Consider the following 20,978-nt stretch of genomic DNA (forward strand, 5'->3'; position numbering starts at 1 on the left):
TTTGTGTGATGTATAATTTTTCTTTATTTTATCATAATAGAGATGTCTTTGCGTAAAGAGCCTTGAGCGTTAGGCTTTTCTTTGTGTTGGAGATTAAAGTATCATTACATTCTCCTATTGTGGTCCGATTGTCATTTGTTACATCTACATTTTCTTTCAACTTGAACGTCAGATTTGATTGATGCTTTATTGAAGCGATGTTAAACCATCTTGCTGCAAATGAGCTGCAGCAAGGTGAGTTTGTACCGATAAATACTGAATAAAGTTAGGAGCAGTTAAAAAAAACAACAACAACAATCCATCAAAAAGAATAGAAAACAGCTACTTCAGACCACATCAAGAAAGAAATCCAGAAAATGTGTCTAAAGGTACAGACAGTACAACATGTAGCCCAGAATAATGCCAAAATATGAGTAATAATGCGGGTCTTAATAAAGGAATTAATTTCTATCCTTAATGTCGTGGTTTCTTTTGCCACACAGGTTCCTCCCAAGCACAGTTACGGCATGCTATTCTGCTCATGCCCGCTCAGCGACCAAACGGCATGCTCTGAAAGGAGACGTCAAACCATCGTTCCTGTCTGCTCGTACGAAGAGAAACAGAAACCCAACTGTCTGGAGCTGCAGGCATCCTGCAAGACCAACTACATCTGCAAGTGAGGAACCCCTTTTTATGTCAATATGGTCAATAAGTACCAGATATACTGTAACTTGAATGCCATGTGATGCCATGGTTTATTTCTGAGATAAATGCTGTGTGCTCTGGATATTAACTGTGTTTTTTAAGCTGGCATTAGATGTAGATCGACGATGTAGGATATGCAGGAAAAGCGATTTGTGATCAACGGTGTAACTAGTTTTCATCATGTGGTAGCATCCCGCGCCTATCAGTCAAAACCATAGGCTAACCATGGCTCTTTTAAGGGTTACCCTTCTGTTTGGTGAGGACGCACTATATATGTGCAAGCTTGGAAAAAAGATCAGTATCATTTTGTGTTTTGGCTCTTTGATGAACAAGGCAGCTGCCTGTACACAGTGCACTGACATACTGTCGTTCCTTATATAGAGAAATGGAACAAAACCTCCAACAGTATAACTAAATAAAAAACTGTATGTCCTCACTTAGAGGGAAATTTCACCGAAAGTGGCTTGCGGCAAATATGCTTTGACCTCGGCTTTACTCTAATCTTAACTCACAGAGCCTAAAATCGAATTCTTTACAGTGTGCAGACAAGCTTTCTGTCTGCAAATCTGAGGCAAGTCCCCACTTTGTGAAACACATTTGTGCATTAACATGCCCCATAGACACCTCTTTACATTGTGTAGTAGTCGGTGTAGCACCAGCAGTAATAAATTGTCTGCCTTTATGCCTCAAGTCTCAGACTCACACCCACGTACACTGTAGGGTTCCTGCATTAAGAGTCAGAAAAGAGTAATTCAGTGATGGACATCTGACACTGCCCTCACTAGTGTGTGTGTATATGTGGTTATGCAGTCTCCGGAGGCTTGAGCCAGCAGTCTTGTGGGTCTCTGGGATTAAATGGAGGCATTAGGCATCATAAATGAGCTCCATTTGGACTGTGGCCTCAGGTCTCCCTCCCTCTCGCCTCACCCTCTGTCTCTGCTTAACAGCAGGCAGCAGTAGTAAATTTATACTGCAAGTTTCTCTTCTTCCGTCCATCTTTCTCCCAATGGAACTCTCCTATGAAGGACCTAAGATGCCAGAATTTAGTTTATTATACTAAGAATTCAATGTAAATTTTCTGCATTTATTTTTGTATAAGGTAATTTTTTAAAGTGATTACAGAAATATAGAAAGATACTGAATTTGGAGGGTTTTAGGACATTAGTATGGTGGATGCACAGGAAAAGGATGCATATATAAATACTTTTTTTTTTTTTTTTAATTCTTTGACTTGTCATTTTATTAATATTGATAAACGTAAATCAAAAACGAAACGCAATGAATGGCTGCATTTATTTTTATGTTGTTGTAACATATTTATATATTCAGTCATTTATCTTTTTTTCTTCATTTTTGATTTTGGCAGTTTCAACCCTCCATACGCTCAATCCATCACACATATGCTCAGGGCTTGAACAACAGGTCTCACTGCAGCACGGCTTCCTCCCGGTCCATTTGTCAGTTAGCACAGACAGATTAAAGCCATGCATTTCCACAAGTTCCCTCACCATATGTCAGGTGTAGTATGCTGGCTGCTGTTGACAGCTCTCGCCAGGCACTGCTCAGCTCTGCACCAGATTGGTGTGATAAGATGGATCACACTGCAAGTGCAGATACAACCCCATGTCCAAAAAAACTAAGACAGGAACAAAAGAGAGAGAGGGAGGAAAAAGGATACACTGCTTTGCGAATCATTTGAACCGTATCTGGATGCGTGAAACTAGTAAAAAGAGCATCTTAAATGCTGAAAATGAGAAATACTAAACACGCTCATTTTGAATTTGATGAATACAACCCAGGCTGTCCATCAAGTCCTCGAAAACCTAACATCTCCTGTTTGGCATGAACTTGGTCAAACTCACTTATATTACAAAGATCAACTTTACTTGGGCATTGTAATATTCTTCAATGACCTTTTTGTTCCTAGTAAATCAAACAGAACACCACTGAATATATTTCACGTTTGATCAAATACTGAATTAAAGACGATCTTTGGTGTCCAGTTTTTAAATTCCTTCGAAGTCACTACAGGTATTAAACAAGTCCTAACAAACACGCACACAAATTAAGCACGAGTAGTTGGTGGAGACCAATTATTGCACATTCAGCATACCACCTTTGAGTTTTATGTGCAGTTTTGGCTATTGTTGTTGCTTTTACTCAGCAACAGTGCAGGAACACAAGCTATGCAAAGCTTTTTACTGGCATTTAAAATCATTTAACAGTATTTTACCAAAAAAAAGCATTTGGAAAAAATGTGTCATACTTACTTTAAAAAAATGTACAAAAAATGTGAAAATCTATCCAGTAACATCTGCTGTTTTGTGCAAGTAACTTTTGATTTTCTGACCTGTTCTGACCGTGTTGGGAAATGTCTCAGCTTAGTTTGACGTTTTAACAGTATTGAGAGGATTTATAGCCGAAACTGCACCAACACACCAAGATGGTTAAAGATGTTTGAGTCTGAAGGTGTTAGCTTTGTGTCAAAGAGCCACTATATCACACGTAATTTCACTTCAAATTGTGAATTCCTTGGGACTACAAACACCATTTCAATTTCACAAACCACTGCACCTGGTGCAAAAGTGTAAACAAACATTTTTGAAGGAGGTAAATGAAACAGAACAGACTGGGCGGAGAATAGTCCGTAGCTTCATTCATTCCAGGATACAAACCAGCCGCAGCATAAAGGGTCATCTTACTGCACTGAAGTCAGCCATTAAGAAGGCTAATTGAATTGAGACAAATGACTTCCAGTGGACACTAATTTCAACCGGGCCTTTTGCTGCTCATTTACAGTCGCATTGGCCGTCTGAACTTATCTGCTGGAGCTATAATCACAAAATAGTTTTTGATTTGTGTGTGTTTTAGGTCACGACTCGCTGACTTCTTTGTCAACTGCCAGCCGGAGCCCCGCTCGCTGTCAGGCTGCCTGAAGGAGAACTATGCAGACTGCCTCCTCGCCTACTCGGGTCTGATTGGTGAGTTCGCTCGATTGTGACCGGTCAGGTTTGACTCGGGATTAACTGCAGTTTCTAAGATCTTGAAATACGAGGATTTCCTTAAGACATTGTTAAAAATGCAACACGGCTTTGACATGAAGAACCAAGCTGTAATTTTTTGTAGCTATCTCACTCACAACGTGGACCAATCCCACTCTTGATTTCTTCCCGACAACAGTTACTGCAACACTCGAGATTTGGTCCTCTCAAGTCGCCAAACCTGACCACGCATACACACACTGTCCACACAGCGCCAATTCATTCTGCCTACTGCAAAACAAAATGGCCTGTTCTGGATTGCAGCCAGCACAAGGGAACAATCCATTGGGGGAGTGAGAAATCACTGACTGAAGCTATTTACTTTCCCTCGCAGAGAGAGAGCCTATTCTTCACTCCACCTTCTCTGCATTCTGCTTCCTGGAGAAACTCCACCAGACTGCGTTTCTCTCGTAGAAAATAAAAATCATCACTGCTAAACATTTATCATCAACGCAGCACGATGATGATACCTGATATTTTGAAGGCTTTAAATTTTTTTTTATTTTATTTTTTTAATTGGTAGTTAGCAGCTCATTCAGGGTTCAACAGTTTACAATAAAGCCTTGTTTATGGACCACATTTGTTACTGAAAATAATCAGTGAATCATTCTATCATCTTTCTCCAGGTACTGTCATGACTCCCAACTACCTGCGCTCACCCAAAATCAGTGTCTCTCCCTACTGCGACTGCAGCAACAGCGGCAACAATAAGGATGAGTGTGACAAATTCACTGAGTTCTTCACAGAGAACACCTGCCTACGTAAGTTTTCCTCTTGTGCTGCTCTACTTTGACCAGCTGTTATCTGTTCAATTTTATTTTTTGACTGTGGATTAGTCTTAGCAGCTCTTCTGAGTTCTGTGTCTGTCTGTTTTCACCTACTCTGCTCTGCTGGTCATATTCTTGTTGTGCACTTTTATCCCTTCCTTTCTTTCCAGTATCTCCTTCTTACCAAATATATCCTATTGCCATGCTTGCATTGTTATCCAGCAGCATAACAGAAAAAAAGCCAGTCATATTGCACCAGAGTGTCTCAATGTGTAGCAGAACTCCTGCTCCAGATCTTTGACAGAAAGAGGCTTTTCCATCTAAACCCTCTTACACAATGACTTTAATTAACAAACCTACTTGAAGTCACACATCCGCACACACACGCACACACAGAGTCGTGTTTTCATATCTTAGTGGGGACATTTAATTGACAAAATGATTCCCCTAGCTGCTGACCCTAACCCTAAGCATCGAAAATGAATGCCTAACACTAACCCTTAGCATAAATGGAACCATAGCCTAATTGTAACCTTGACACTAAAACCACTTTTTGAGTCTTGTCTTCAAACTCATGGAGACAGGCACACACACACACTCGCTCTCGCTCTCTCTCTCTCTCTTCCACATACATTCAGTGTAAACACACCTGTTTCTAACCAGATGAATATGGGTCTGTGCACATGTAAGCCAGCCTCACTTTGAGTTTCCTTGTAATCTAAACTGGTTCTGCTCCTTCTGTTTTGATACTACACTCAGTGGCAGTCAGCTGCTTCTTTCCTCCCCAACACAGTTTAAGTGTAATGTGATTCCTAATTGATTCCTCTACGGAGGTCAGGAGACAGGGTCACAGCTGGAAGACAATCTCCCTCAAGGACACCCATGCTGGATGAGCATATGTGCTCACCGAGCAGCTGGAAAATGAAGGCAGTGTGGAACTGTAGACTGCAGTTTCTGTAGCAGCCACTTGAGGTTGGCTCTAAAAGTGAGTACATTTCCACACATCCCCATGTTTAACCTCCTAGGACCTGGCGTCCACATATGTGGACATCACATTTTGGGTTATTTAGCCCAAAATACTCACTTTTGCTCTACAAGGGCCTGATATCCACTTACGAGGACATACTGCCACTGATCTATCGAAATCTATCTATCTATTCTTTTTCAATCTATCGAAAAAGAAAAACCTGGTAATTCTTTGTTTTTACATTCATTGGGTCCCAATATGCCCAAATATCAAAGAGAAATTAAAAATGCATGTCGTGGAAGAGTTCGGGTCTTAGGAGGTTAAATACCCATCTTAGCAATATTAAAAAGCACATTTACAGCTGGTTATAAAATATGGGTTTGGCCTAATGGTGTGTAGATGTTTTTAAAACCCATCCCTCTAGACACTTGAGTTGTGAGAGTGGTTGGTTTTGTATTACAGGTGTCTTGATCCAGGCAGGTGTAGGTGGCAGCTCTCTGCTAGGCTTCCTCTTTGCTGAGCCGTTCACTGACCCAAACCACTCGACCATTCTGTGGTTCCTTTTAGAGCTTGTTAGATGCTGTTGTCAATTTTATGCTTCAGTTTTTGTGAGTGAAATTGTAAAATTTCATTGGTTTGCTATTTAGCACTAATTGCCAGATATGTGTGCTTGAGTGTGCCGTTATAGGTATAATGCAACTAACAATAATACTTGGGAACTTGGCATGCAACCCTCTCGTTCAAATGCTATTCCAAAATACTGACGTGGCATGCAGAGGCTTCAAAATGCAGAGTCTTAAACAAATGTTTATCCTCATGGTGTCACCGTATTTCAAGAGAGAGGGAGAGCAAGGCAGGGCAGCATCATAAGGGGAAGCATAACAGCTGACTCAGGAAAGAGGAATGCAGGAACAGACACACAGTGGACTAATAACTCAACAAGAACCAGGAGGGAGCAGAAAACAGGTGAAAACAATCAGGTGAACTTAAAATTTGAAAATGTTTTCATTTAATCAGCAAAGATTTTGACGAGACAGTGTCGCTGCCATCTCCTGCTTTAGTTATAAAGTATGTTTAATGTAGCTTCTGATGTGTGGTAGCTGGTATGACATGGGTTAAGTGTTGATAAAAACAAATCTCCTATTAAAGATTCCAGCTCTTCTTGCGCTCTGGAATTTTACTTTAAGACACTTTTAATTGGCATTTTGGTTTAAATTATGTCGGCAAGCAAAAATCAGTTCAAATTGCAAATTGTTATTTATGTGATTGGAAAAAAAAAATTAAACATATCAAAATAAAACTTGGTTGTTGTTTCAGTAATGCGGCCTCTGCATTGCTTATATAGTTCAGAGTATGTTAAGAACCTATCCCAACTCTAACAGGGCAAGAGGCTGAGTACATCCTGACAAGTAGCCAGTCCATCAGACGGCTGTCATGTCAGCTTTACGATAAGAATGTTGAACTCTATAAATGCTAAACATGATACTTACTCCCACTGTGTTGTAGATGGTAACCCAGCTCTCATCATCACTGGTGAATGAGCCTCGGTATAAAAGTGGGGTTCCTTTGAAAGAGAAGTGGAGGTTCATTAAAATTCCCATACAAGTACATTTTTCAGGACTATGTCAGTGGCATTTACAAATAGCAGCCATTGTTGACGTGGTCCAGCAGTGCACCAGGAGGATTTGAAAGTTATGTTTCCTGGGCAGAATTGCGTAACTTTATAATCACATCTCATACGCTGCCATTAGCTGTGTTTCTGGTCACAGGGTAGATATTAATTCAATATTTAACTGTCCTTCAGTTCTTTTTCTAATCTCTGCCAACTCCCAGTGAGAATATCTGCCTTATCAGCTGCTGAAGGTCCCTCTGTATTCACCAGCTTGATCCTGATGTACAGTGTAATGTACAGTGTCTTTTGTTTTTTCCTGAAAAAGCCTCGAGTGGCAATTTGAATGAGTTAACACTACTTGCAGCTTCTTTGAAATCTTTGTCACGTTGCTGTTGTACAAGCAGCTTTAACCTGTCACTGGGTGAAAGTTGGTCTGAATGATGAATTAGTTTTGTGCAACATAGCACAGATTGACCACTATCTATTTGCAGATGTCAAGATGTACAGTCACCTTAATTAAAAATTCAGTATTCGATTGATGAAGCAATCAACCACGAGACCCGTGTGGCAAGCAGTCAATTGGGCAGGGTGTTCATGCGTGGGTGTGTGCTGTAGAAAGTGGTGTGCATTGAAGACAATGAGCTGTAGTCACAATGAGGGGAATGAGTTGGTGCCGGTTGTTCGGCTCTACATGAGCAGAGTGGGCGGTTTGATTTTCCTCTGTCAGAATGGCAGTTAGCAGATGAGAAAACACCAACAAGACGCAGCCTCGTTTTCACCAACTCTTCTCTCTTTCACGCTCTCATTTGTCTTCTCCTCTTCTATTATCTTTTTCCCCTCCCTCTTCTTGTTTTCTCTACTCCGTTGTCTTTTTACCAGTCAGGGTTAACAAGGTTCCTCTGCTCTAGATAATAAGGGCTGCTGCAGTCGGTGTGCGTGTGTGTGAGTCTGCACCCAGTTAGTGCACGTGGGAGACATGAAACGTATTGTAAGTCTTTGATTCTGCATGCTGGCATGATTTTGTGTGTTCAAGTGTCATTGTGAGATTTCCAAGATCAAAGGGGGTTAACGTGGGTTAAAACACACCCTCTATATCTACTATTTGCTTTTATTCACTGGGGAAGTTGAACATAGCTCAAAGTGAGGAGGAATACGCCTCCTCTGACTCTTCATTATTAGTCTCAGTTCTCCCTATTTCTTCACTGCTCCCTTATTTTTCCCATTACAACCCTTTCTTTTTCCCTTGTTCTCCAGCTCATGCTTCATCCCACTTCTGTCTGCTCATCTCAACTCTTTGTCTCCATCTCCCTCCTTTCATGCCCTCCCTCCTTCTGCTCTCATTAGGCTTGCTCAGCAGTAAGTGGAACTGACAACTCTGACGATCTTGACACACACCAGCTACAGGGTCATGGCTAGAAAGTAACTTGAGGAAGGACAAAGACTAGACAAAAAGACAGAAAAGAGGATTTTTTGAGCATTACATTGGTTTCTATCTTTCTAAGCTTCTGACTTCCTTAAATGTGTATGTTTTGTTGTGTGAGCTTTCAGAGTATTGAGGTTGATTATAGCACACACCTCCTTCTGCATTCCTATCCTGTAATTTTTTTTATACAGCTTCTCGGTTATTGTGTGACCCACCCCCAGGTTCGGATCCGCTGCTTTAATATTCTCAAGGAGACACTGCAACTTTAATATATTCAAAGCTTTTTTAGTGTAATTCCTCCCTGTTTCCTGCATATGCAAAGGTCACACCGTCCAACATAATTCTAGTATTACAACAATCCGTGTACATGTAAAGTGAGATAAAGTGGTAATGTAGACATCTGCATGAGGCAAACTCATACTACTAACACCAATATCTGCTGCAGTGGGAAGATGATATCATGTTTGTTCTAGTGCACGTTGCCGTTTGCATTGATGAAGGTTAAATCATTGTTTGTCCTAGTGTTTTAGAAAGGTTTATTTGAAAGGGATTAGCTACTTAGTGCATATAAAAAGGCTTCCGGTTTAATTTGACTCATTCATTTGGATACTGGAGTTATGCACGTGGCTGTTTGCTGTTTACTAGTCATCAGTTCTGCCTGTTTGAGTCACTGAACTGGACGTCTTGTGTTTGTGGTTTTAGTCGTTTTTTATTAATGAAGTTATATCAGGTATAATATGGTTTTCTGTGTGGTGTAGCCCAGCGGTCCCCAACCCCTGGGCCTCGGACCGGTACCGGTCCGTGAGTCGTTTGGTACCGGGCCGCGAGAGTTGAGGCTCAGGTGTGAAATGTTTAGTTTTCAGGGTTTTTATCGTTTTTCAGCGTTATTTTGTTATCGTTTTTATCGTTAACTTGGTTTTCCTGGGTCTTTTCACGTGTGTTATGAATAAATCTTCTTTTTTCGGTACCGGTACTAGTTTTATTTTGTTGTATTCATCCGCGACACCTTAAAGGCCGGTCCGTGAAAATATTGTCGGGCATAAAGCGGTCCGTGGCACAAAAAAGGTTGGAGACCGCTGGTGTAGCCCACTCGAAAAGTCTGTGAATTTCTTTTTGATTAACCTGTTTAGTTTGTTACTTTGCACTAATTGGCAGACATGCTTAACAACCCTGCTTTCTAGCTTTAGCTGATAATTTAACGCTCTACGTTCTCACTGCGGCCATTTTTCTCTTCAGAAAAACAGCATGGGGTGCATATTAAAGGCTGATGCTGAAACTTTAGAATGTGGAGTCCAAAACCAGCGGGTGACATCAAACTGGCCACATAAATCTCATACAGTCAACAGTATCTGAAAACGAATGTACTGAATATATTTTGTTTGGTATGCCACAGAGTCATTTTTATGTATCCTGAGTAAATAGTAGCAGGACTTCCATTTGCTCTGTATCAAATGTGTTGAGGAAAGCCAAAGGCTCAGTGTCTTTAGGTTTATTATGCAAATATGCTCAAGGATTGATGCTTTGCCCTTAACATAATACTTTCTCTTCTTGAAGTTTAATCTGTAGGAAGTGAAGTGAAACCATAGAAATTGTGTGGTAGTGTGTGAATGTCAGAGGTACGAGTGTGAACTTGCCCAGTGTCACCTTAGTGAATAATATGCTCGTGTTGGTTAGTGTGCTGATGACATTTTCACTCACAATGAAAGCTACACATGCTATTTCATATAGGTACAAAAAGGTTTCGTTTTTCATTCAAGATAAGAAGATAAAATATTGATTAATTGCTATTTTGCAAATGCTGGTAAGCAAACAGCTGTATTTGCATTTATAATGCTTTAGAGAAGATTAGCTTGTATTTTGTTTTTCAGTTTTGGTAGTTGTCTAATTTTGAGAATGGGAACTATTATCCTCATTGCCAACTCACGAGAGTGACTTTGCATGATGCACACATCAAAATCATCATTGGTTCCTTTTCCTTGTGCAGCCACTCACTTGATCTTCTGACTGAAAGAAACTGTTTTAGTGCTACTTTTGCACTAATGTTTAAAATGACTATATTATGAAAATCTGCTCTTAGAGTGATTTTAAAGTGAAAAAAAAAACAAAACTCTAATCCTTAGTATTTGGCTTATACACATACTGACCTCAATATTTAAAACTGTGGTCATGTTTAATATGCACATCTACTGTTGTAACTGTAGATATATTTACAGATATTTGTATGTGAGCTTTTGCAACAGAAACTAAGGAAATATCAATAATCCTTTTTTTAATCTCTGAACAAAGTTTGTATTTATTTCTACAATAGCATGCTGAATAATTAGTCAAAGACGTCACCTCGCCAAAAACACTTCAAATGAGTGGAAATGTCAGAGAGGAGCCAGGAAAAAACAAGGTTCCAAAACATTGTATATCTAAAAATAAGGAGTGGAGTGAGCACACATGCAGGTCTGATGTCCTGTGCCTTAATTTGACATGTAACCTGTTTTTCACGCACGCTCACTGTGCTGTAGCTGTAATTAGGCCTTAGGTGAGGAGACAGACAGACGGAGACAAAAAAGAGCCCATCAACACCTCCAATATCCCCATCAGCCTTCTGCTGTCTCGACACAAAGCTAGGCAATCGCATACACACACATCGGCGAAAAATTAAATATTCACGCGCTTGAGCAGAACCGCACGCATCAGGGCTGCAGGATATTGACAAAAATTACTTGTTTTGTGCTGAATATTGCATCTCCAAAAATTAATGCCAGCCAATTTCTTCAGCTACCGCATCTCTTGTGAAATGTTAAACAAATATGTTGAGGGAATAATATTTTGCATTGTCACTGCCAAAATGAAAGGTACACACAGAAAAGGCATGTCTATTGTTATAGCTAATAACAAATAAAACACAATCATAGCCTTTTTTTTTTTCTGCCATTATATGTGATTTCTACACTGATAAAACTAAACTAAACAAAAAAGTAGTTTTGTTTAAGTTGTGCCAAATCACAACAACGACCTTCACAATAAAGTTCTATAGAATCTACATTAATGAAAACATTATGCTGTTTGTCTGTGTCAGAGATCTTTCTCTTACCAGAGCTCACTTTGGCAAGGCACATCAAGTGAAGAAGCCTCTGGGCTTGCTTAGTTCGAGATTACTAGTCACATTTATTAAATCTGCAGACTGGAACTAACTCAAAGGTTCATTCTAGGTCATGGGGAGTTCAATTGGAAATCAGTTTCTCAGGAGGAAGGAAAGGAAAGACCAGAGGAGCGGAAGATCGTGATTTGTTCAGTGGCTTCAAAGAAACTCTGTTTAAATCTAAGTCATTTAACTTTCACCATTTTCTTTACATGGACTATTCAAACAGATCAGAACCAAATCTGATTGCATAAAATTCCATGAAATATCCTTAAAATCCAGACTTTTCTAATGCATGTAGCCAGAGGTAAACATGTTGAGAACATTATCACCTTCTGAGATGCCAGGCACACACCGAGGATCCCCTCATTCCTCTTGCACAAGAAAAAGAGTAGATTTGGGTCAGCAGGAATTAGGGGACGCTGTCTTGCTGTGTTCAGAAAAGACCACGAGGATTGTTTCTCTCAGATCTGATATCAGCCATTCTTCAGTTTTCACAAATTAATTTTGCTAACACGGCTGCTGGTACTCCTTTGGTCCTGCAAAGAAACAACCGGTCTAAAGGATGCCACTCTACAAAGGCCTGGAATTGAATCAGCAAATTTACAGGTCTGCAGGCTGAAACAGGTTCACTTGGTTTTTAGATCCTCCTTTAAACTGGTTATGGATGTGTCTCCATATTCTCTTTAATGGAGTGCATGTTTCCTGACCTATCCTGATTTCCTGATCACAACATAGACTGGTGTCAGCATCATATTCAGATACAAGGCAAATCACCAGGCATATGTGTATTAGTCAGTATGAGCTTTCTTACTATAATACAAAAAATATCTGTCTTTATGTATGTATGCTTATTTCTCCTCAAACCCCTGCTACACCATCTGTAGCTCAGCAACTAAATGTCAATATACTAATTTTTTTTTTATCATTTTTATGTTCAAAGTAACAACATTACTGTGTGTTACATTACATCATTTCACAAATGAACTTATCAAGTCCAACTGGGTGTATTTAAGGACTTTATGCAAAGTTTTTAATGTCAAACGTTGACTGATCTTTTTAATGTATTTAATGCATTGCAAGTTATTGCAGGTGCAGGTTATTGACATGTATAGGTAAACCTTAAGGTACATGAATCTGCAACCATGAATCTGCTTTTACTCTCAAATATAGATCTTTTATCATTAATGAATTATGATGGATCTTTTCTAAGACAGATATATCTCAATAAGAGCTAGAAAAGACTGATAGGTTATTCTGCTAATAAAACACATTTTATTTTAAACTTAATTGCAGCACTTTCTTTTAGCTCCCCTCTAACAGCAACACTGCGTTTCTGCATTGATGCTCTATGTATGCAATCAATTTTAAACACAGATTATAGTCATAATTTACACTAATATTTATATAAATTTGTTTCACAACTGCGTTTTTAATTTTTGACGTTGGATTTGTCAAAGAAAATTGCGGAAACCAACAAACCTGAACATGCAATGTGAAAATACTGCATGCTGTTCATCATACCGACATAATCACGTGTCTTTGCACATGTAAGTATGAATATTTGAGTGGGGTTAAAGAGCAGTTATGCAGATCAGCTCTTCCTTCCTTTACCACAGTTTTCAGGGTCATAATTCACTGTTGGAGGGAAGAATATCATTACGTTCAAACAGCAGCTCTGTAAGGCTCAGCTTCCCTCTGATGTGTGTGTATATGCATGTGTGTGTGTTTTACATCAAAGCCATAGAAGGCTATTAATAGGGTTGCTAATGGACTCTAATGGTAAATAGCCACATCAGCACTCAGGTTTTTGACGGTGTGGTGAATTTATAATGGAGGGAAGTGATAACAAAACTTAAGTACCCACTACCTCTCCTATAATTGTGGTTTGGGCAAAATACAGTTTTACTTTTAACACGGGGATTATCGTGCATTTGAGCCATGAAATAACTTAACTTACCTGGATTTGGTTTTCTGGACAGGAAACCTATAAATCATTTCTTTTCTTCCCTTTGTAGGTAACGCCATCCAGGCCTTCGGGAATGGAACTGATGTCGGGGTGTGGCAGCCCATGTCCCCCGTCCAGACCACCACCTCCATCACCACCCCCTACCAAAGAAACCGTGAACGCAACCCCAACACCATTGACAACCACATTAACACAGACCCTGCAATCTATCACTTCTGCGGCAGCCTACAGGTGGGTCACACACACAGGTTAGCTTGACCAGATGTCCCATGTTCCACATATCCAGCCAATCTCCAACATTTTTTATTGTGTCCAGTTTTCAAAGATCAACACTGCAGGAGTGATACTGTTTTTTTAAGTCTGGGTTTATCCAGTGGCTTTGAAGATGGCAGGGAAGGCTGTCATCCTGCAGGTCAACCTGTCATCATCTTTTGCCTCTAATGCTGCCCCTCAAAAATTGCAAACTACCACAAAGCGAGCCGGCATGGAGTTTTCAGGGGGATTTTATAGAGGCTATCACAAAGAAAATTAAATAGCACTATAAGAAGGAAAAAAAATGACTGCTGATGTCTGTAAGAAAATGATTCTCAGACTTTTTTTTCCTTTTTCCCGGTGTTATTTCTCAGTTAGACACCATATGACACCATACATGTGAGTCTCACATTTGAGGTTATACAATTGGATTCTACATATCAAGATTGAAACCCTCCTTCAGCATGCCCCAATTTTTTTTTGCTGGATTCTAGTCAATGTAGCACAGGTGCAAGATAGTTTTACTTTGTAAAAAAAAAAATTCTTTTTTCTAAAGGTATCAAAGTTTCCTTCTTTTTTATCTGACCTGATAATCTGCAACTCTTTGGTAAATGTCATTTCTCTCTCTCTAATTAATATTCTAAAAAGAATAATCTTATATAACTTTGGTTCATAGTATTCTCCTCATTGTGCTAACCCCGCCTATAGTGGCTAGATCCATGAGTACTGTAGTACAGATAAATGTGGGGTGTTGTCCTTACTGCCAAATAGACTGAGAATACCAGCTAACATCTGCAGCTCTACTCAACATTACGATTGTTTTAATTGTCATATTGCCAGGTTGGTGCTAAAAAGTTGCCGATGGAGATATGGAGGGAGATTTTCCTCTTAGGTCAAATCAGAGATTATATTGTATTAAGTGGACAGGAATATTTTCTCCATTGGGATTATTCATGTTTACCCCCTATGTAGATTTCTAGGCGTGCCCCTTCATTAACTGACACACTCATGTGTGTATCTATGCATTTATCCACATATTCCCTAATGTGACCTGTAAGGCTCTGAAACTGTCAGACTGTCCATTGGAGCAGCTTCTTCTGCACTACAGGAACAACAGTTACCTGGCTGACTAAATGAAGGGATCAGTCCTGAACACTGGTGACAGGCTCTTCCTGGGTCAGGGAGGAAATGAGGATAACACTGTGATTACCAGCAGAGAGATGACAGAGCCTCAGAGGGCCATTTCACATATAACAATACCACAACCCAATGCAGCAGCATGCAACTGTTAAAGTTATTGTTTACAGGCACTTTCACCTTAATCATTTCTTTATGTGAATAGAAATCTTAACTGTAAACACCATGTTTTATCCTTATCTTACATTTGCACATGATGTGCCTGTTTCGGCCGTTTCTGAATAGTTTTGGTTTCGTCTTTGTGATACCGCTAAAAATCCACAGTCAGCAAATTTTAAAGAGGATAAACTCCACTTAACACAATTAGCTTCGTTTTTAAAAACCCAGCCTTTGAACCCAGCCTTTCATAAATTGATTTTTTTTTTCTTTTCTGCTTTTTAAGAGAAACTGAACAAGTGCTAGACAATTATTAACATTGTTTTTTAGACTGTTTATTTCCACATTCAGCGGACACACACAACATTACGATTCACTGGGAGACGTGTTTCTGGCCACCTGATAAATTTAAGCCTCCTTTGAGATCCTCCATCTTCTGAGGGAAATGACTGGGTCTTTAGCGATTTAAGTCAGCACTTTGGTTGCAGTTTGGTGCCGAGTTTATTGCAGCTTTTACTGCTGCTTTTTCTAGAAACCTGTTTGATGGGTGTAGTAAGAGTGCACCACAGTAGTAAAGCTGAGGGTTTTAAACCCACGACAAACCGGCCAAAATAAAGAGTGATAACATAAGATCTATGTAGCTTTGTCATTTGAAATCACCCTATTTCTTTTTAGAAACAAAATCGATTATTTATTTGTTACTAATCCATTCAATCAACCAGTTATGGAGTCCAGAGTCACGGGGGACACGGGGTCTGTTCAGCGTTATAGAGTCAGGGCAGGGTATGTCCTGGACAGGTCGCCAGTCTATCACATGGCTGATAAAGCAAGACTGACAAACATTCATTACTTATTAACATCTTCAGCCAATTTAGAATTTAATTAACCTACCAAACATGTTTTATTTAAATATTTAAAATATTAATTAGAACAACACTGAAGCCAGAGCTGCATTAATCATGGAAAACTGGGCACCTGACTGAAGGCAGAACAACTGTGACATTAAAAATTCATTAATAAAAGTAATAATTATGAAAATTTACCATCTTTTGCTTTTAGCTAGTTTTACTTTTAGTTCTGTGTATATTTTCTATGTTTAATCTTTTTGATTTTTATGAAACTACAGACGCACATTTAGACAAACTATGACTGACTGCATGAAGGAAGTTGAGCAAGTTGCAAAGTGGCGTGCAGATGCACAAATAGCATGCCATTGATAAAATCGGCCAGTTTCTTGGTGATCTGATGTGGGCTGGCATTACAGTGATGTACCAGAATGACAAAGGATGACTTTGCAAACCTGGCTTACATACCATGGTGCTCAAAGTCCTACAAAGGTCTGCTGTATGTATATCAGAGGTTAGAAGGTGAAAAAGTCTGCTGAGAGCTAAACCTGACACTGAACAACACTTGTTGCTGCAGGACATATCAGTAGTGGCTGCTTTCAGTGATGTAGAGAAGAATCAACCAGTAATGTGGTTCTGAGGTGATGTTACCGAGCGCCACGCCAACACTTCAAAGTGTCTTAGTAGCAATGTAGCTGGCTATGCTGGGCCGTTCTCCACATTACTTACTCAGTATGAGAATAGCATAGCTTTTAATCTATGTGAAAGTGATAGCTGCAACATATAATATGTATGTTGGTGAGGAAAGTTAGGATGCACGTAGGCACAGACAGTATAAGCAGCCATGAAGCCCTGCAAGTTAAGTTAACAGACAGATATTCTAGATAGATGCAATTACACACTCAAGCCTGTTCACACAAATCCACACAAAGGCAAGCGCACTCACACAAACACCCAGTCTGCACTGATAATGAGCTTTGGTAGTGTACTGATGCGTGTGTGCTGTTGGCACTGCTCTGATACCACGTCAAATACAAGTTAATGAGAGAGTTGTTGTGTCCGTGTGTGTGTGTGTATGTGTGTGTGTGTGGTATATTCGAGTGCTGTTGCATGTATGTGTGTGATTTTTTTATTTTATTTTATTTATTTATTTTTTTTTTATAAATGTGTGTGTGTGTGTGTAAGCATCAATGCGGACGATGCTGTTGAAATGACACACTCGGGGGACAGGCCTGTCAAGAAAACTCACTCTACTCTCCTCACTGATCTCTCTCCTGTACAAACACACACACAGACGCACAAACATGCAGAACAATCACCATTAAACACTGACTCAAAACCTTTCCACTTTCAGCCAGTGAGAATCTGGCAGATCTGAAGTGCATTTACCCCGGCTTGAAAGACGAAAAAAATTAAAGGGGAGAGAAAAAATGTTGAAGGTGTTAAAAGCTGAAAGCTCCTCACCTCCCAGTGGGATCTATATTTTTAGGGGCTGGAGAATAACCAGCCTGAGACCTTTCAAATTATCAGTGTCTATAAATCGAACTTGACTCCCATAAAATGTTCAAACATGTGGCTGAAAAGTGTTTTTCTCAAGCTGCCAGCTGAATTAGAAGAGACCCAGCTTCTTTTTTCTTGTCTTCATTTCTTGTGCTGGAGAGGGTACTTTCCTCTCTGTTTAATTTCCCCACTGTGTGTCTTTGTTTTGGCGGTAATGTGAAGACGCTTTCATCCTCTTTAGTTTTTACAGGAAATTAAGATACTAGAATTGCCGCGTTTCTTCTTTCCTCACACAAAAGGGCTAAAATTTACACACATGTTCATAGAAACACATACACATAAATGTGTGCAGATCAGCACACATTTAAAAACCGCAGGGCTTTGTCAGCCTGATTTCTCTTTTTTTCTTTTTTTGTTGTTATAAATATAGTTGACTCCAAAGCAGACAGGAAGTACCCTGGACAAATATGGAAATGTTCTACATGCTAATGTGACTTTTCCAAACAGGGAAGTAAATCAGAAAAACAAAACAAAGAACAGCAATGTGTATTTGAATTCGCTGACCTCCACCCATGCACATATTTGTTAACGGACTTGATGTCTTTGTAAAAGAAGACGAAAACTCTAAATGGCTCAAAAGTCCAAGAGGAAGCTAAGGCAATAAATGTGTTTCAATTGCTATGTTTGTCAGTTTTAAATCACAATTATTATTACATTACACTTTTAACATCACCAGAAAATCTTATAAAGACATGAATGACTAATATTCACAGTTGCAACAATGCAAATCTTACAAATATCTGCATCTAAATTGCTGAATTTGTTAGTCATCATGAAGATGTTGCAATCATAAAAGCAATAAAGTGGCAGATGGAAGCCTACATCTATGTGCGATGTAAGATTCACATTCACATGATTAAGATTTTCCAACGTTTTGCAGCGAAACACTCGGTGCCCTCGGGATTCGAAACTTCAGCAACAAGCTGTAAAACTTTATCGTCTCTTTCAGTGATGAGACGGGGAAACGTTTAGCACAATGGCGGTAAACACAGATGGGCCCTAATCAGGAAACACAACCTGATGCAAGTTGTGCTTAGTCATTGTGCTGTTATTTTTTCCTTGACAATGCTTTAAAATCTCAGCTTGTTCTGCTGTTTGGGTCGTTGTGCAGAGGCCTGCAAATACACCATGATTTATAGACATCATTCCACCCAACCCTTTTTTTTTTTCACTTTAGCGCTGAAGCATGGGTATAATAACAAAATACACATTCTCACTTTCTATAATACTATGCCTGCTACATTCTGTGCATCCCTATTTTTGGCCTGAATTCACTATACTGTATACAGGAGCCATTTATTATGCTGTCACACCTACTTCCTGTATACACACAGGCGTTTCACTTACAGCATCCATCCTCAATACATATATTCAGTGTGCAGGTCATTAGAAGAAAAGAGAAAAATAAAGTTTCTTTTCTTGGAGGTAGAAAAGAAAAACAGGTAGCAAACTCATAACCAGCTGCTTAATTCACCAAATGCACAACAAAAATACAAGATGTTCACATGCTGATTACAAGGTCTACACTGCCAATCAGTAAATCAGCTCATGGTGGGCTTGCAATCAGCAAAAGTGGTAATCACTTCTAATCTGTTTAGAAATTTGCCTGAAGAGCTTAGACCCAGAGGACATGATTGTCACGATGTTATATATGTTTCTTTTTTTCCATTGCTGCTCTTTTTTTCCATTATATATTTTTTTCATGTACTCTGCCGAGTAACACTGAATTCAACACAGTTAAATATATTCTTTTGTATTCCCTGTTCACAGTTATCTCGTGCAAAGTGAACTCAGAGGTTTTGATGTATGTTCCAACGCTGGTTGCGGCGCATTAGTTTCTGTTCTACTTGAAGTTTGGATTCTAGACTTCAAACTTCCAGTCTTTGGATGTTTGCTGACTTTTTGTTCTGTTTTCTGTCAAGATGATGCCACAATAACCTTCAGTAATGTTAAGTTCTGGGCTCTGGTGGTTAACTTCAACACTGAAACCACAGTTGTCATAATGAAGCTGCTTCTTTACTTTAAAGATGATCTCTTAGATATGATAAAAGTTATTTCCAGTTAAAACCGACCGTCCCTTTTGATCAGGACTGTATTTTGTATGTTTTTGTATGATTTGAAATACCAGCTAGAGATGTAAAAAGCAATTTCTAGTTTAGTACCTTTTGCCTTATGTGATTGTATGATATATTGTTAGATATAATCAACACTGTTTAACAAAATACAAATACATTTCTACATTTTTTCCTAAATAAAAAATGAAGGACACTAATATTAGCTGACACACAGTTATTAAGTAGTAATTAAGTAACCCAGCAAGCATTTTGTTGAAAAACTGGATGGTCATGGTTGGCTGGGCTCAACCACAGAGTTGCATTCTGCATCACAGAGCATTTCTGCGTTTGGTATGATATCTACGTATGCTGTAATTTTAATAGTACTCTCGTAATAATCATAAAAAAAAGTTAAGCCTTCAAATTATCCGTCATGGTTGTCATCACAGAACAGTCCCTAACCTTCATTTACGCACATGGTGAAAGCGTTTGTGTGTGTGTGACAGACTGGGACTCAAAGGCAGTGTATTTGACTGTGTGACAGCTGCTGAATGATAAATCTGAGATCAAATCAGAGTGGGGGTTTGACTGTCCCCCTGCGCTCACTCTCGTTCTTCTTGTGTAAATATCAGAGGCTTTAAAAGTTTAACAGGCTCTCAGCGTAAACTCTGCAAGGTTACTGTAGATTTTTCCAATTCAGCTTCAGGTTCCAATCTGCTTTTATGATCAGAGCAGCACCGAGCTTTCATAAATGCACAGAATGAATGTGATAGTTGTTTGAAGTTTAGTCACAGTCACAGTGTTTGAACACCGATCCGTGTGTTTTCACCTGTTGTTAAAACACATTGACAGAATATTTTCAGTCTAATTAAAATTATATTGCTGCATTGATTGTTGAACAAAGCAAATTAATTGCTGCTGATTCTCTGCTGACAGTCTCTGTTTTGTGATGTAACATGCACACTTCAGACTCTCGACCTTGAAACTTCAGTAACGTATAACCCGACTGCCATTTGCAGATATAAGCTTGATTGTAGGTTGAGATGTTTGATTGTATCCTTCTGTTGCAGGCTCAGAAATCGCAGTCAAACTCGAGTGCCGATGGCGTCATCTGTGTGGTAAGTTCAATGTCGGTGAATGTTGTACTACAAATCTATTGTATAAAGTGAAGAATAAGCATAAGCTGAATGTCTAGCACATGAAGAGCAACTATGTGTTTTGAGTAAGGTTAGAGATGTATTTAAGTAAACCTTTTACGCTTAAAAAGGCATCTACAAAGCAACAAAATGTAGACCTTCTGATAAGAGTTATACCAAAACCTTGACATTAAAGTAAAAGTTAATAACTAGAGTGGAAAGCATCCATCTAAAGTATGTTT

At 39.2% G+C, this 20,978-nt stretch overlaps 1 protein-coding gene across 2 annotated transcripts in view; it reads left to right on the plus strand.

Annotated features, from left to right (window-relative positions):
* The window catches only part of gfra1a (gdnf family receptor alpha 1a), a 97,440-nt gene that overhangs the window by 71,343 nt on the left and 5,119 nt on the right, over positions 1-20,978 (plus strand). For both annotated transcript variants that reach the window (XM_040034077.1, XM_040034078.1), the window contains 5 exons: positions 483-655; positions 3,556-3,665; positions 4,352-4,486; positions 13,646-13,827; positions 20,671-20,718. In XM_040034077.1, coding sequence (XP_039890011.1) covers positions 483-655; positions 3,556-3,665; positions 4,352-4,486; positions 13,646-13,827; positions 20,671-20,718 — 648 coding nt within the window. The remainder of the gene's footprint in view (positions 1-482; positions 656-3,555; positions 3,666-4,351; positions 4,487-13,645; positions 13,828-20,670; positions 20,719-20,978) is intronic.

This window comes from Simochromis diagramma, unplaced genomic scaffold, assembly GCF_900408965.1.
Source record: "Simochromis diagramma unplaced genomic scaffold, fSimDia1.1 OVJJ01000176.1, whole genome shotgun sequence".
Taxonomy (NCBI): Eukaryota; Metazoa; Chordata; class Actinopteri; order Cichliformes; family Cichlidae; genus Simochromis; species Simochromis diagramma.